Source organism: Pecten maximus, chromosome 5, assembly GCF_902652985.1.
Source record: "Pecten maximus chromosome 5, xPecMax1.1, whole genome shotgun sequence".
NCBI lineage: Eukaryota > Metazoa > Mollusca > Bivalvia > Pectinida > Pectinidae > Pecten > Pecten maximus.
Genome location: NC_047019.1, coordinates 22,758,115 through 22,776,028, shown reverse-complemented (window position 1 = coordinate 22,776,028; position 17,914 = coordinate 22,758,115). Strand labels below are relative to the sequence as shown.

Below are 17,914 nucleotides of genomic sequence, written 5' to 3'. Positions count from 1 at the left end.
CAACCAAACAAACAAACAAACAAAAAAAAAAAAAAAAAAAAAAACGAAAAAAACAAAACAAAAAAACGTGACCAATTATTCTGATGGAATAATTTTAATTCTACAGGCATTACCTATATATAGTGTATAATCATATCACAGTTACTTGGGCAACAACAACGATGAGGAAACTTCAGGGTGGGCGAATATGGTATATACAATGTACTTCTACATAACGTAGTTAAAATCAAAGTAACAATTAAAATGTATGTTTTGTTTTTATTCTAGATAACAGGGTCATGAATCACACTAAATTACAATTTTTCTGAAGAGCAATATACGGAAAAGCTGTGATTATTATTGTTTGGAAGACTTTTGTCTTAACGAACGTTTATGCTGAAATTGAAAAGCAAGAGAGTTATCTCCCATACATAATCTCGGAAGTCGGATTGTGAAATGGAGAGCTCCAGGCAATCAAAACCTCTAAGCTATGCTTCGTTCCTATCAACACCCGCATGCATACAAAAACTATTTAAAATGTTAGACAAGTTATTTTTTATCAATTATATCCACTGATTCACAATAATTGACATCTAGCATCAACGGAGATAATAAACAACAACATCTACTACCTTTTAATCACATATCTATCACATTTCTATCACAGATGTACTTTAAAATACAAAGTATAACGGAGTTCCTTAGGAATAGCTAATAAACTCTATATAATATAACGTAAATATTTGACATACTCTGTATGCAATAGAGGTCCATTAGAATATGTCATTGATATTAAAACATATCATAACGGCAGTAATATACAGAGACGTTGAAGGGAACAGCACAAATGCTACTTTTTCACATAGCATAATACTGGCATCATCCTTTCACCCATTTTTCAAACGAACAACCGGAAGATTTAAGATAACAATGAATCTTATAAAAAATACACTGAACCATGGAACAAGTAAAAAAATGATATGTATAAACCTCTTGAATCTATCACAGACGGGTCAAACACAGGTACAATGATATGTATAAACCTCCGGATCACAGACGGGTCAAACACAGGTACAATGATATGTATAAAACTCCAGATCACAGACGGGTCAAACGCAGGTACAATGATATGTATAAACCTCCGGATCACAGACGGGTCAAACACAGGTACAATGATATGTATAAACCTCCGGATCACAGACGGGTCAAACGCAGGTACAATGATATGTATAAACCTCTTGAATCTATCACAGACGAGTAAAACACAGGCACAATGATATGTATAAACCTCCGGATGCTATCACAGACGGGTCAAACACAGGTACAATGACATGTATAAACCTCCGGATCACAGACGGGTCAAACACAGGTACAATGACATGTATAAACCTCCGGATCACAGACGGGTCAAACACAGGTACAATGATATGTATAAATCTCCGGACCACAGTCAAAAACAGTTATGATAAACAACAGATCAAATCGATATCGAGTACCTATCGAGTGCCTATCGAGTACCTATCGAGTGCCTATCGAGTACCTATCGAGTACCTATCGAGTACCTATCGAGTGCCTATTCTGTTATATGGTTTTACCGTTTATATCGATTTCTTACAGAAAATGATTTTTGACATCGCAGATAAAACTTGTAGTGCCTTAATTTAAAAAAATGTCTTTTCGTTTACGAAATCATATATTTTAAAGTAAAATAATTGATTTTCATGAATTCAGATAAAGTTTAAATGTTGATATGAAGATTTAAGAATTATTGAGTAAATAAGAAAAAAACCCCGAAAACAATAACAATTAAAACATATTTCATAAAAAAATAATATAAAAATCAAAAGGAACTTTGTCTCACTACGTACATATATCAAGGAACAATTTCCAGCTATATTAATTATGTAACAAACAACTATGTTTTTTCTATCGCGTGGCCTTTGATATCATCAGAAAATATCTCAATCCGCTTGTTTGAAATCAATTTTCACTATTCCGATGCAGGTGCAGTTATGGCGGTATTGGAATTTTTCTTTTGTTGCCGAATAGATTGCAATATTTACTGCCACATTGTTAATGAGAACACCCATTCGTATCCTTCAACCGATTCACCTCATCCAATCGTTTCGATGTCCCCTGCAAAATGACAAAACAGGCAGATTTTATATGAATTGTAAGTCATAATGACGTTATACGTAAATTGTCGATAAGTCTTAATTCCTCAAAATCGCGGGGAAAAAAAGTGAAAAGAATTGACCGTTTGCAAACAGAATCTTTTCGACTTTATTAGATTTAACCTTAGTTATTAATACATCATGCAGGGTATTTGAGCAATTCATTTAGTGATTCTCATAAGCAATGCTACGTACTCGCGAGTCCTCTGTAGTTGCACAGACGCAGTTTAGCACCAAGCACCGGAAGGGACGCCTGTTCGCCGACGGTTGTCTGCCACCTGCGAAGACTGTGATAACACTTCTCCTGGATGGAAGGCTTAGGTCCGTTCAATTTCTGTCACATCCATGTCTGAGACACCAAGTCGTCTGGCGATCGTCTTCCATTCCTTTACAGCGGTCGGATTCTGGGCTACCTTAACGAAGGCTCGGTTCAGGTAAGTATCTATTGCCAGACAGAATTTGTTTATATATTCGATACTTGCGATTTATAAACACAATACTAACATACAGGGACAAATGATGTTATATAAGCGAATGGGAGGTGTAGTAACATTGTTATCATTGTATGATGGTTAGAGAGATGAGAGCAAAAGCGAAAAAGTAACTATCAAGATTGTTTGTGGTAGTATTGATAAAATGCAGACGAGGACAAAGCAGACATTCCTGATTCGACAGGGGTCAGCTCTTTTCTTCTGAGCACAATCAAATGAGTCGACGTATGTGGTCTTAACGAAACTATAATGGGTTCGATATACCCTACCGGTATGTGACTTCAGTGACAAAAGAAGAATGGCATATGCATTACATTCACTAGTAGGCATTGCAAAATTAATTTTAAAGCAATGAAATTATATTATGTATTATGTTATGATATATTATGTGTATTACCCTATAATAATTATGTATATAAGTGTATATGAACTTTTCATGGGATTTTCATAGCTCTATCTTAATGGATATAGATTATTATTTCAAATTATATAAAATATCAAATGACCCATTCGATGTACAATGTACACCTAATACCTCGCAGGGCAGCACTTCGTCTACGGCGGAATTCTGTGTCTCGTTCTCTCAGTTCCTCCGCGAGGTCTCCTCGTCCACTTGCCAGAAGAGCATGCGCCAATATGTCCATCTGACAGCATCAAAGTTAGTATATTCAATGACAATGATAATTACTCTAGTATTAAATGTTGAAATAAAGTAATAGAAAAGTATACCTTTGACAACAAACCCCACATGCATATTTCGCGAAATACAGCCCCAACTAAAGTTCATCTTAAATAATGCCGACTGGGAAACTGGTTGATCATTGGTGGCGTATCACGTACACATTAATTTTCATCTGCAGTACAATTGAATAATGGTTAATTTTAAATTATGAAAAACCAAAGAAATGGCCGTTTTATTTTAGTTTGTTGCTGTTTTGTCATCAAATTCAATTTAAAACTAATTAAGTTACTATTACAGCAGGTGGAAACTTCCATTTAAAAAGCAGTAACGAGTAATGGTAATACTGCGAAAGAATACCATCCAAGTACACCATCTTACGCTTCCGGTTCATTGCATACCTTATTTGCACTTCGCGGAATCCGCTTTGCCCATGTGACTAACATGTCATATCGGATCTTCTTGGGGTCAGGGTTCAAGTTGTTCTGTCTTAGGATGGCCTGGATGCGCACGCTCTTGAGGTTGAGATACTGAGCTAATTTCTTCCACTCCTCCCCGAGTTCTCCAGCTAGGTACAGGAGTACATCCTGTGTATCAGGACCTGTACAATGCACAGTGGTATATGCAAATATCATATCTTAACGTTATACTCCCCGTACTCCATGTTATACATGATTTCATCAATAATAATCTTTTTATACATCCTATAGAAGCAAAATATTCAAAAACATTTAAAACAAATTTGCTTATGGTATTCAGTAAAGCTTCATCAAAGTCATAATGAAATTTAAGATTCAAGACATGCACATGGCATTCAGTTTTAGAATTGACAGCTACCCAAGTTATGTCATTCGAGTACTTTCCATGTCCATAACTACACCTGTGAATGGGCTCAAGTTTGAAAAGTTGTGTGTGTGTTACAACGGAAGTTACGCCCCTTTGCTCTTGCTGTTAAAATATTTTGTATTGGAGAATAGGCAAAGCTAAACATTAAACATAGTTGTAACCAAAGGATCGAAAAGTGGGTGTGCATTCCCTGTATTAAACTTGTTGTTGAATTAAGGCTTTCCATGTTCAGGAAAATCAATCATGATCATTGACACATGTTTTAAGAGTACTGATATATAAGACGGTTACACCTGTTTACCTTCTGCATTGATTTTAATAGGAGCAGTACAGAGTGGTTTGGGAGGCTCTGGTTCCGGCTAGAAAAGAAACAATACATACTTATAATAATATAATTCATTAGAATAAGACATTTTGAAGTGTAGATATTTTCAGAAGTCATTGTGATATTTTGATGTCCATCAGGGCTTGCGCAACCGAACCACCTACCGTATGACTCTGGTCTAAAAGTTTTGTTATCAAAAGTATGTCATTAACTTCTTAAGCATTGGATTCATTTTAGCGATTAATATGTGCTTATTATATGGATTTGCCGTAACCTGTATGCCACGTTTTGATTTGATTTGATATTTCTTTCGCCTAATTTCATTTTCCTCGGTAGCAACATTTTAGGCCTTTAACATCACTGACGAGTCATAGAAAGACAAAGCAGCTGTATGGTGTAGTTTAATTCATTTTTGCTGTATCTAACTCTCAACTTGTATTGAAAGGTGCTAATATCTAGTGTACAATCCTCTGACGTGTATGTGGTTACACTCACCACAACCAAATCAACTTAATGTTGCCATATACATGATAATGATAAATGCTTAGGCGTTATTCACAGAACCAACCTTGGGGATGCTCATGAGTAATTCAGCAACTAATCTCTCCTCTTCCATCATTTCTGTTACGATCTGCTTCTGTTTAGGTTTGTCTGATGGCGGTACCGGTTTGGGTACTAACACGTTGGTGTAAATCTGAGAGAAACCTCTGTAGCAGTTGAAACCTTTCTGTGCAAAACGATCCGTCTCAAGAATGGAGAAGTGTACTTTGGACTTAATGTGCGTGTTATATATGAACTCAAGCACCGCGTTCTCGGTTGTACAATGTATATTTCCTCTAAATGTAATCCTTATGATTTGTCCTTCTTTCACAATTATCTCACGACTTGGTGGTGGGCCGTCGTCGTATCCCTCCGCGGCTAATTTCTTCAGTTCCTTTTCTGTTTTGTTTTTCTTACAGCAGCCTACGATTACATTGTTCAGGCTAGTGTTCAATTGCCGCAGGAAGACAGTGATAGATCTCTGGGTTGTCGACGCCTCCAGCAAACCTGCTGCCGCCTCTAGCTTGGGAGGGCTTACTCCTAGACCAGTACGTATCACTAGAAATCTGAAAGAGCAGCATGCACTTATTAGCATCACGAGTTACGGTTCACCATGTCACAACAGAATACCGCATGGTATGATAACTGGTATGAGGTGAACCTTAACTTATCCCCCATGATATGAATCTTATTTTAAATTGTATATACATGTATATATTTCATTATTGAATATGATTTATAAACATCAGGGCTTAAGGACTAATGTATATATAAATGTTAGATGATTTTGCAACTTTGATAACAATACTGTATGACATAACTTTGCTTACTATACAGTGTTGTAATACCATGTATATACGTAAAGATTATTAATAATGAATTGAAACTCTAACCACCATCATTTGATACTTATGAAGTGAATAAATATATCGTAATATTTTAATAATACAATATACTCGTTTTACCTGTCACTTTATGGTCAATGCCATGTTTTTGATTATTTTTCTGTTAAAAGTTTGATAACTTACCGATCATGTGGTTCCTTGACCTCCAATGTCACGATGTCTTTGTTCTTTGCTTGTAGTATAGTGACGTCAGTAAGTTTTGTCCACTGGCAACCTTCCTCACAGACTAACAGATGTAACTCCTCCTCTATCTCCTCTATAAGAACAAATTATATGCATATACATTTTTCTGTGTTTTGTTCCAAATTCACTGTATGGTTATCCAATTCATGTTTTTTTTCATTCCTGTGCTTTCTACATGCTTTTAATAATCTCCAATTACGGATAATGACTACTTATGAGCAGCTGCACATTATCAAGTGATTAGTAATAGAATATACAATTCCCTGATTCCAACCAAATTCATGAGCGGACATTGTTGTGTACAGTACATTGTAATCCTACCTTCGTTTATGATTTCAATAAAATAGGGATTCCAAGAGCTTTAAGACATCGCAAAGTGATACACTCTGAGAGAGTTACAACAAAGTTAACATGTGACTCAAATAACTATACCGTATCCACTTACCAGGAGATAGTCTATGTTCCTTTCAAATTTCAAACCGCTCAAGTGTTATTATGACCGTTTTACATTGTCCAATATCCAGCAAATTATGAGCAGGTTTAGAACCATACCATGATGCATCTATCACACATGTACATATCTTTTTCCTGAGTACTGCTGTTACGGATGTAATCCCATTTGATATTATTTAGTTTTTAAACCAAATCCCTTGCATTTGCAGTTTCCTCTTACTGTTTCTTTTCAAGTTATCCATATCCTTCTTAAATTAGGCAACTAGCCCCCATCCACAAACTAATGAAAAAAGAACCCCAAAAATAGCAAAAAGTATGGTTGTAACAATGGATAAACCACTGAGGGCAAGGCCACTCTGATAAGTATAGAATCACTCATAATAAGTAGCTACATAGTCGAATAACGCAGTGACAGGAACGAGCTTTCTAGAAATAAATATACGACTTCTAACATACCTTCCTTGTTTGCATTGAAGGATACCAGTGGTCGAGCCGTCACTGGGCGTGACTCGGATTTATCCTCCTTCGGCATCGACGCTGCTGCTGTACTCGGCCTCTTGGGACGAGTAGGGTTCGGGGGGAGGGGTAGCGTCATAGTGAGCGTCTTGTTAAATTTCCTGTTCTGGATGCTGAGTTTCATTATCGGACTACAAGCCATAAGATTAGAACACTCCGTTGGGCGTCGGTACTTAAGGTCTGTTATCACCGACTGGTCAATTTGTTGAACCTTGGAAACAAAAATTACCAAATCCTCTTAATGAAGTATCAGATATGTTATAGTAATACCAAATAGAAAAATGAAGAAATCGGATTCAAAAGTGGTAAGAAAATCGGGAACAAAGTAGATATTCATTCAAATGTGGAACTGGATATGATTAGTCATTTGCCATATGTTAAATATGAATTAGTACTTATTAATAATTAAAATGGCAATGCTATGATATTGATACTTTCAATTGAAATATTTGCTTTTGGGGGTTTACTTTACTTCTAAAAACTGACCGTCTTTCAATTTCAAAGATAATTGATGTAATAACATAGTTATTCAGAACGAAGCATAACATTTGATCAAATGGAATCCCCATATATACCTCGACAGTAAAGTTAGTGTTGGTCTTGAACATGCCAGGTGGACACGTAAACGAAACTCGAGCATCTACAGCCGTGTGTATTTTGTTTCCTTTACGGATGAATGTCAGTGTGTCCTTCTTCAGCCTAAGGACCACCGCAAATACACCAAATCTCCGAGTCTGAGCTTCTCCAAATCGCATTTCCTGAAAAACAGAATTCACATTTTTTTTTTCAACAATATACTACAAATAACAACAGGCGTAATAATAATTAAATTCATAGTGTTATATGCTATTATCGTCATAGCTTTTGAGATAAAAACAAAAACAAAAAACACCGTTGTTTTCCTTAAATGTTGTTACTATTACATGTATATGTATTGTGTCCAATGTATCACCATACAATACTGAGCATATCTTTTCAAATTGTGATGCTGATCAAAGATATATTGACGCATAAGTGAATGTCCTGCTACCTTAATATCCTCAAAGGCGACATCTTTAGTCGGTAATTCCACCCATTTACCATTAGAACCAATGGTTTTCACCACGACTTCCCTGCCTGTCACGGCCCTGGGTAGACAGTGTGGGATGGATAACACTAATGGCTCCTCAAACTGGAAGAAAATATCAATAACATACTTTATGTTAGGAGTAAATGGAAAAATTAAAATGCTAGCATAAAATCGGTCATGTACTAGTGTCCTTTTTCTTTTTTTCTTCTTCATTTCTTTAGTTCATCTCCATATAACAAATGTAAATGTCCTGCAGTCATACATTTGTATGTAATCAGTTTTATGTTTTAATTCAAATTATGTACTTGCTTTTCCTTTTCACCAAAACAATTGTTATGCTAGCAACCACATGTCAACAAAGTATAAACCGACTTCATGTTAGCGTTAATTATATTCAACCTTCCATATGAATGTATCGTTCACGAAATTTATGATGATAATCATCCTTTTACCGTGAACTTTCGTTCGGCGTCTGTTGGTGTAATCTTGATGATGTTGCTGATGAGCTCCTCATTATCCACAAGGGTCAAAACTCCCGACATCTGATCCACTCTGACCACATTCACATCATCTCGGTCCAGACAGTTGTCGATAGCTCGTAGGATACATCCAACACCAGGATCAAAGTCTCCGCCATCGGCGCTGTAGCTGTGGTGACGGGAAAAGTGACAATGATGCTGCTGGATGGCAACAGATATATAAGTCGCTGTTTGGTCACAGGAATGACCTTTACGTTACTCTTCTTATATTAATCAATTAAAACAATATTACGATTTATAGGTAGATTTCATTATGTGAACGTCAGTGTAATTAACAAAATATTTTTAATTATAAAAAGTATTTTTTATCGGTAGCAATTGCTACAACTCGTATCTCATAGATATACTGCTACATAATGTACTAAACACAATGTATCATGAATGTTTTAATCAAAATGCATATATTAAAATAATCAACGCTTCCTTACACAAGCCGACGCCAATTCTTTGGATTGCGTCGCTCAGCTTCTTTGCATGCTTTTTCATTAAGTGTGCGTTTCTTTTCATCGGCAAATGAGGTCCCTTTCTTTTTTGCCTCCAACGCTATTCGTTTGTCCTCTTCGATTTGTTTCTTTTTCTCCTCCTCTGCCTTTTTTCTGGCTCTCTCCGCAGCCCGTTCACGAGCAATCTCCTCCGATTTGCGTTTTTCTTCTGCAGCTAATAAAGCGTCTTCCACGTCCTTCCGTGCTCTTTGTGCTAGCTCCAGTGCCCGTGCAGCCGTCGACGCGGCGTCGGCAGCGTCCGCCTCGCATTCTCCAGCGAGCAGATTTGATTCCGATACAGCAATCGCCGCCTTTGCTACATAAGCTCGGGCGTCTGTTGCTTTCGCTATTGCAGTCTTGGTGGCGGCTACGCGTTCAGCTTGTATTCGTTCTTTTTCTGAAATTAGATAGTGGTTCTATTTATAGCTTGGATTGTCTGATAATCGAAGAAATATCATTAATGCAAACATTATTCATATTATTCTGAATGTAAGCAGGTGTTGTTTTGGTAATTAAATAGTATCTAAACATGTAACAACCTATCAGTTTATATGAAACTAACAATATTTGTGAGCACATTGAGACATATGTTTCTTGAATCGCAGCTAGCCAACACTTAGAACACTGCTTCCCTGAAGAGAACGCAACTTTTCCCTTTGTTTTTACGGAACAGAAATTATCAAAGTTAACGTTGATGGTTTGACTTGAAATCTCTCACAGAGCAAAGCAATTACACCGCAAATTAAAAGAAAAACAGGCGGTATCATTGTCAATCTCTATATATTTGATCGAACTTTACGCTTAATCCATTTAACCAGATGGCGCAGAGAGGCTCGCACACGGAACAGAAGAGCTCGATGACAAGTAACGAGTAAAATAAAATTATTTTGATACATGTATATACATCCTGTTCAAATCCTTATTAACAAGTGATTCTGTGCGGTAGACACCGTCAAATCAGATTGGGTATTAAGGCAACAATGCATGATCTACACTTGAGTCACTTTATTTATTTAATGTTTTATGTACTGAAAAGGTTACAAAGACTAGTTTCTTAATAGTGTGTTAATTAATCCTACTTAGAATCACAGTTTTTCCGTCAATGAACTATGTTTAATAACATTCATGGTGACTAAATACATACGTGTTCAATTTAAGGTAACTATTGACACAAGGTTTTACGTGGATATGAAACTATCATAAATCACTGTGTGATATATATTCCTTGTTTACTTTGTGTCATTTACAATCTAGATCTATTACACTAGATGAACGTATAAACTGTATTTAAATCAAACATGTGTCAGGTTTAATTATCTTTTAACATACATCAAAATGCTTCCTCAGATTGTAATTATAAGATCAAAGAAAAAATGTGACCTTGTCATTCCCAATATGTTCGTGCTTGTTGGATTTAGTCTTGTGCATTCACATAATTGTGATATATATTAGTGAATGTATACAGCATTTAAATTAATGTCTGGCGTCTCTAGTAATATGTAAACACATAAGAATTTCTCTGTGCATTATGGTACTTAATACATGAGCTGAGTTAGTGCCAAAATATATGACGTGTTTGTGCTTATTTGTGATGGTTGAAGTACAGGTATTAGAGAAATGCAGTAAATATACACATACGTTTACATGTAACTACATCTTCAGTAGTTATGTTGCACGAACTATCTTTTACTCATCTGCATATTAAACGACACGTGTCAAAAATACGGGATTCGGATTGTTTCAAAGTGGGAACAAAAGATTGGCATCAATACGAGATGTCCGCGAGTTCAATAGGCACACACATTGATATGTAAACGGTAGTACACACAGCTTTGGGGAGACATTGTCTCATAACAATGTCAAAGGTATGTCAACAAAATCATTTACTGATTGAAGTAAAAAGGCGACTGATAATCACACAATGTTATGTCAAAAACTATACACGTGGTGTTTGCGTAGCTTATTTTCTTCTTCTTAAGTGTATTTGGTGATAAAATTTCAAATACATTTGAAACGAAATATTTATATTTAAGTGCTATTTCTTTTACATAGTTTTATCGGTACATATAAATATGTACTAGAAATTAAAATGGTTGATTTCAATAAACACTTTAAATGAGATGCAATTTAAATACACGGACCTCTATATAGTACCAATTAACGTGTTCAATCATAACCATCAAATCACTCATTAAAAGTCAAGTTAAAGTAGACTAAATATCCCATGTATTGGTATCCACCTGAAAATTGTAGGTTATTGAGGGCAGATTTAATTGATCGCTTGATCGCCAATGAGTCCGATTCAATTGATATAACACCCCATGCTGTCAGGCAATGTGGGATTGATGGAACTCAATACTATTCATAAATACCTTAGATCGGTATCTATTAAAATAAAGTATACCGTTATAATAACATAAAATATACCCAGTTCCTTGGGTAGTTGGTTAAAGAGAAATCATAGTTTTGCTTAAATATGATAATTTGTTTTATGTTATTTCACAAATAGATTGATGTTGGCTCAAGCAAGAGTGTGAGGTATATATTATTACAAATTATTAAAAGTTGTTCTATTTGTTCTTTGATTTAAACATAGTTTTATTGTTAAATATAACAACAGGAATAGGACACAAGTTATCGCAACTTAAAACGCCTTCTTCCAATAATCATTATGTACATACTATGAATTTACAATATAATACAGTATATAAAATTTGTATATGATGTAAGAAAAGACAGAGATGAGGGACAGAATGAAAAATAAATATGTTAATGCCAGTTAATTGAGAGAGAGAGAGAGAGAGAGAGAGAGAGAGAGAGAGAGAGAGAGAGAGAGAGAGAGATGACCTAAAATCGATTACTGGATTTAATAAAATTTTGAACATATTGAAAAATATAGCCATTTTGTTCATCAGATAGTTTAGGAGAACCCCACAGAATAACATTAAGAGTCACATTACAATAGCGGGAGAGATTATCAAATAAAGTTTCACGCTCTCTTCTGTACAATATACAATCAAAAAAATAATGAGACACGTTTTCACACTCATAACCACATGCACAGGTTGTATCATTAATTATATTTACTCTATACAAATCATAGTTTAAGCTACTACAAACATGTCTTAACCTTGTGTGTAAAACATTTAATTTTCTATTTCCAGTTAGATAGAAAATTAAATGTTTTACACACAAGGTTTTTTGTTCTATATATAATTATCAAAAGAAAATAAATCCTATTTGCATAAAAGTGCCACAACGACATATACATAGAAAACCATTGCCAAATATGACTATTCAGTGTACTTTGAAGCTCTAATGACTTTCGTAAGCCGCTGATCAATGGAGCGTGTAAATCTGATTGCGATATCTCTAGTACTTAACATTTAACCCCATATGGATATATGAATAACCACTGTCAACACAACACACCGATTAATGCTGGTGTTTCCCTTTATATGAACTTCACAAGAGAAACATTCATTTGGTATGTTTTTTGCCTGAAACAAGCATGTCTTACATCATTTCAACATGTCGGCAAACTCGTGGAAATATCTTTCGTGATGTGTACGTTACATTATCAATTTTGATATGTTGAAACACATATTATCAAATTCGTGATGTTAATTCATGTAATAGCTTAAGTTATAATACGATAATCGATTTAAGAGGTAAGCTCTCCTTTCGTCGTGTAACTTAATGCCTCTGTATGCTAACAATTCATGCTACTTTCTATATGTGCAAACATGTATAAGTAAAGGGATCTATCTATGCACGTGAAAAATACTTGATAATAAACTATAGTCACTTAAATGTTTTATCTGGGCATTATGTAATTTTAATGTAGTCCGTAGGCCATAGTGCACATTCTGTATAATGGAATGTCTATATAACTGGTAACATTAAACATCCGTCAATGTTATATGATTGCCACCAAACATATTTCTTGAAGTATAAATAGAACGGTCTTAAGATCTTTAAGCTTGGTGATCGTATCGATTTCCAGATGGTACTATAATTATCGGTTGTCATCTTGTCCTTGATACGTCAAACGGAACGAACCCTGCCACTCCATACCAAGGAGCAACAAGAAACAGCATGCGTAGTGACGGCATTGTTGATAGCTCACCCCAGAGTGTACACTGACAAGACAATTCTGTGTACGATATCAAGTTACTGCAGGCTATATATGACTTCAGGCACGTGAGTCACGTCCACTACTTAACATTAAATTATATCGATCTAGATATTTCACGAAGCTATATTTAGATGTTTTGCTTCAGAAAATAAATCTATCGTATGTCTCATACAAAACGATTTTGATGAGATATTTTCATAAAAGAATATCACGACATGTCGTCATGGTAACCCAGAGGCTTGATTAGTTTGTCGCTTGGTTACCTTATGTCTGAGGCTTTTCCCGACGTAATTACAATCACCGAGGTAGATATAAACCCATCAAAATAAGTATTCACCTATGATTGTTCTATGTGAAGGTCATATTGAGTCATTACCAAACAGCTATTATGTTGTGGTTTATGTAGTAGTAATAACACTGATTATATGTTGTTTAGGTACATGTCAGACTCTTTAAACATTTATTTAATTGTTATTGAATGTTATTTAAAGTACCATGATTATGAAAAAAATGTTTATTTTGAAACATTGAGACTAAACTATTTGAATCATTGTACGACGCTAGTCTTTCATATCATAAATTCATTTCAAATATTAAGATACAATTTTATTTGTTTGTTTCCACTCTGACCTCCTCCAAAAGGTCGTCGTGAAGCGGCAAGGGCCAGTTGATCAAAGGAAATATAACGACCTTCCTCTCTTACGTACGATAAAGACTGACAGTTAGCATTGGGTGTAGGTCCTACAAATCAATGGTTTCTTCTAGAGAACATGCCAAAATAGATAGGAGAGACAACGAAGCTTTGACAGTGTAATCCTGGGACGTCGAGGCTGTATAGGGGATCAGTGCGTCTGGAGAAATTAATTGCCCTTAAAGTAGGAGAGGCATAGGTATATTTGATTTCATAGGTAAATATAATTGAATACGTTTTAGAATGGTCTGTGATAACAGTAAGCTGGTCTCAGCGGAAAATATTGACTTTTGTTTGTTTACATTTTGACAACAGGTGTTTTGGATACTTCATTTGCACGAATCGACCACAAATGCTTAAACATTCCAAGGGCTCCATACAAAATCTGGTGGCAGGTGGAGAAACAAATGAAGCTAGATTTGTTTAGAATTGTGTTGCTAGGCAAGTCATAGTTGTATTGATATTCAAGTTAATTAAGAAATGTTAACGGTTGATAGATGGAGCAAACACTTTATACATTGATACTACTCCCGGACGTTAATAAAACACATTTAATACGAAGTTTAACTATATTATATAGATAATAATTGTGTGCTATCTGTCATCAAACCATTGTAAAATAGGCTAGATTAGATATTAATCTCAATTGCGATACCAGAAAGGTAGATGGAACGCGAACGTGGAATGACAATTAAGATTATGTATTATTAACGTTAGACAACTATTTCATTTTTGGTTTGATTTTAGCATGACTAGATACTCATATTCACTGTATGTTTTGTTTTCGCTTCTGGGATTCGAATTGAGGATCCCCTGTTTAAACAAGTAGGGCGCTTACTCATAACACGTGTAACAGGAAATGACGTAGAAAGGCATGAATTATGTTAAAATGTGGTAAGACTAATCTATTATAAGACTATATTGCACATTAAACCCTATTAATTGTTAAAGTGTTAAAATGTTCAAGTGAAGTGGAGGTATATCAATCCAACGAGCTTACAAATACAATGACATGATAAAATATTATACTTGAAAAAAAGCTGTAATTATACATGGTGCATATACAAATATATTGAATTTGAATCAATAACGATATCTTTAAAGACAAACATTATAGAAGAGTGTATCACTTATTTTATAATCAATTGAACTTTCTTACCGTCATCCTCATCCTCTACCGTCCATGTCGAAAGCTCCTCTTCCCGAAATTTGCGGTCCATCAGAGAGTTAAAATCATCTCCTAAAACCCTTAATTCCTTCAAAGATTTGTTTAGCTGTATGAACATTGTATCACATTTTTTGTAAGCATCATGCATGGACTTAAAATCCCCACGGAATTTGTCTAGGTCTTGAACGAAGTCTGCTAGAGGTTGTGATTTTAACTTGTAATGGTAATTGTCCATCAGTTCTTTCATATCTCCGAGTAATTCTTGAACACTAATTTCTACATTGTTAACAGTATCAACTGCATTATCTATTTCTATATTCCGGGTTATTCTAATTGGCTCTGGCTCCGGTTCAGGTTCCGGTTCTGGTTCTGGTTCTGGTTCCTGCTCTGATTTCGGTTCCTGTTTAATTTGTGGCTCCGTCTCCTGTTCCTGCTTGACTGGTTCTTCCGATTTTACGGGGGGTTGTGCGTGTTCCTGTTCAGTATCTGGTATCATACTTCGGTCAGATTCCAGATTAGTATGATCAGATACTTCCGGTCTGGGAGTATCTTCGGAGTCACTTCTCTCGTGATCATCCCAGTGCTGATCTTTTTCAGACTGAACAGAAGGTTGTTGTTGTTGTTGTTGTTGCTGCTGCTGCTGCTGCTGCTGCTGTTGTTGTTGTTGTTGTTGTTGTTGTTGTTGTTGTTGTTGTTGTTGAAGAGGAGGCTTCTCTGTAGAATCGTGCAATACTTCATTATTTGTTTTTGAGGTATCAGCATTGTCTGAATTTTGTTGTTGTTGTTGTTGTTGTTGTTGTTGTTGTTGTTGTTGAAGAGATTGATCTGTCTCATTATCAGTCTGTTCTTCTGGTTCCTGTTGTGAGTCAGGAATGTTATCTCTTTGAGTTGTATCTATTCCCTCAGCTGATTCGGTCATTTCTCTGCTACCCTGTTCCAGCTCTTGACTTTCCATTCTGATATTTGTATCTTCCGGGCCCTGGACATCTTGAACTTCCGATTCCATAGGTGATTGCCTACTTAGATGACTTTCGTCTAATTCATGAGTGACTTCTTGGTTTTGCGTGTCCTCCAGTTTGTCTGTTTCTGGATGCAGTCGAGGTATCTCCTCAGAGGCCAACTCTTCTGTTTCATGATCAGTATCATTACCTCCTTCATGTCGGGGTATATCATCAGCGCGTGCTATGTCATCCGCCATATCCGATTTCTCCTGTTCAGTTTTAGTAAGATTTATTTTTGCTACTGGTTCCTGATCGCTGGGTTTTTGGGTTTCAATGTCTATAGGATTAGCTTCTGATATAGTGGTCAGAGCCTCTATATCGTCTAGCGTATCATCGCCTCCCCTTGGTGTGGCTTCCTCTTTTTTATTATCCTCTGTAACTGTAACTGATTCCTCAGATCTATCTTTCATAACCGGGTCAGGAGACCGAGAACTCCTACTTTTTGCTTTTGGGTCATCTGAGAAACTAACATGTTTTTCTTCCTTGAAATTTGTCTGGTTATCAACAATATTCTGATCCTTCATACCATCACTTAATTGACCGTCATCGTTACTGTTGTTTTTTTCAACTTGTAAAACCTCCTCGCCACTTTTACTGTCTTCCTTTTGTTCATAAGATGGCCATGAACCCTCTGTCAATGTCCTGTCCGAATTTTGGTTATTGCCTTCATCAGATACTACCGATACACGACTAGATGGTCTTTCGTCCTTTGCTGCTATGTTGACTGCCGACTGGTTAGTATTTTCGTCAGCTATGTTTGGTTTAAGTTGACCGTCAGTATCTACTATCTGAACACGTGGTGACGATGTAAATTCTGGCTCTATTTCAACATCATCTCGTAAAGCTAGATTAAGTCCAGTATCCTGCACATTCGTATTGTCTTCGTTCTTTATCTTTTCATCTAAAACTTTGTCTTGACTAGCGTCGTTCTCACTATTGTATGTTGGGAAAGAAGGTTCCGAATGTTCAGACTTTGAGGGTTCCTCGAAAGATTCTGAATAATCGTGATCACTGTCTTCTTTAGTTTTCTGGTCCTCTCCTACACCACTATCACCATTATTCCCTTTATCATCCGCTGATTTATTTGTATTGTCTGTGTTCGGTTCTGACATAAAATATTTTACCGGTGCTTCTGAGGTTTGTTCCTGGTTACCACTATTGTCTCTCGATTGAGTGTGATCACTAGTGTCGTTTTCGGCTGGAAACTCTTCTTTAGACACAACCCCTTCTTCTTTACTAAAATCGGCTTCTTGACTTCCCTGTGATCCGTTATTTACCTTGTTGGTTTGTATGTCCTCCGACTGACTAGGGTTATCACTAGTTCTGTTGGTGTTGACTTCGCCTTGGCTGCCACCCCTTTGATTGTTATCAGTCCCTGACTCGGATAATTTTTCGAGAATCACACTATCATCAGGGCTTGATTTGACGGGACTGGTGTGTTTTTCTGGCTGTACTGCCTCATGGTTCAACTGTTCACCGTTGTTGGTGTGTACCCCGGCGTTCTCATCATTATTAGGTGAGACATTTAAATCCGTCCTGATATAATCCTTGGTAGGCATGTCATTCACCAGACCATTATCCAGATTTTCCGTCATTATGTAGGCCGGTACCTAGTGAATACACAACATTAAGTATCTTCTTACTCACATACACAATTAGGCGTTTTTCTCCTTTTAAATTAGATACAGTAACGTCTATTCACAATATGCACCTCTATATACTGAGCCGTCGCTCA

The 17,914-nt window shown here is 36.1% G+C and overlaps 1 protein-coding gene across 1 annotated transcript; it reads right to left on the bottom strand.

Moving 5' to 3' along the window:
* Positions 1-78: 78 nt before the first annotated feature.
* Positions 79-17,914, bottom strand: LOC117327541. The gene is given in 14 exon segments (XM_033884591.1): positions 79-2,115; positions 2,349-2,472; positions 2,474-2,595; positions 3,180-3,288; positions 3,725-3,924; positions 4,471-4,528; positions 5,063-5,600; positions 6,063-6,195; positions 7,032-7,302; positions 7,667-7,849; positions 8,122-8,262; positions 8,613-8,808; positions 9,128-9,578; positions 15,170-17,914. Coding segments are annotated over 14 exon segments (5,154 nt in total). The 5' UTR covers positions 17,775-17,914; the 3' UTR covers positions 79-2,092.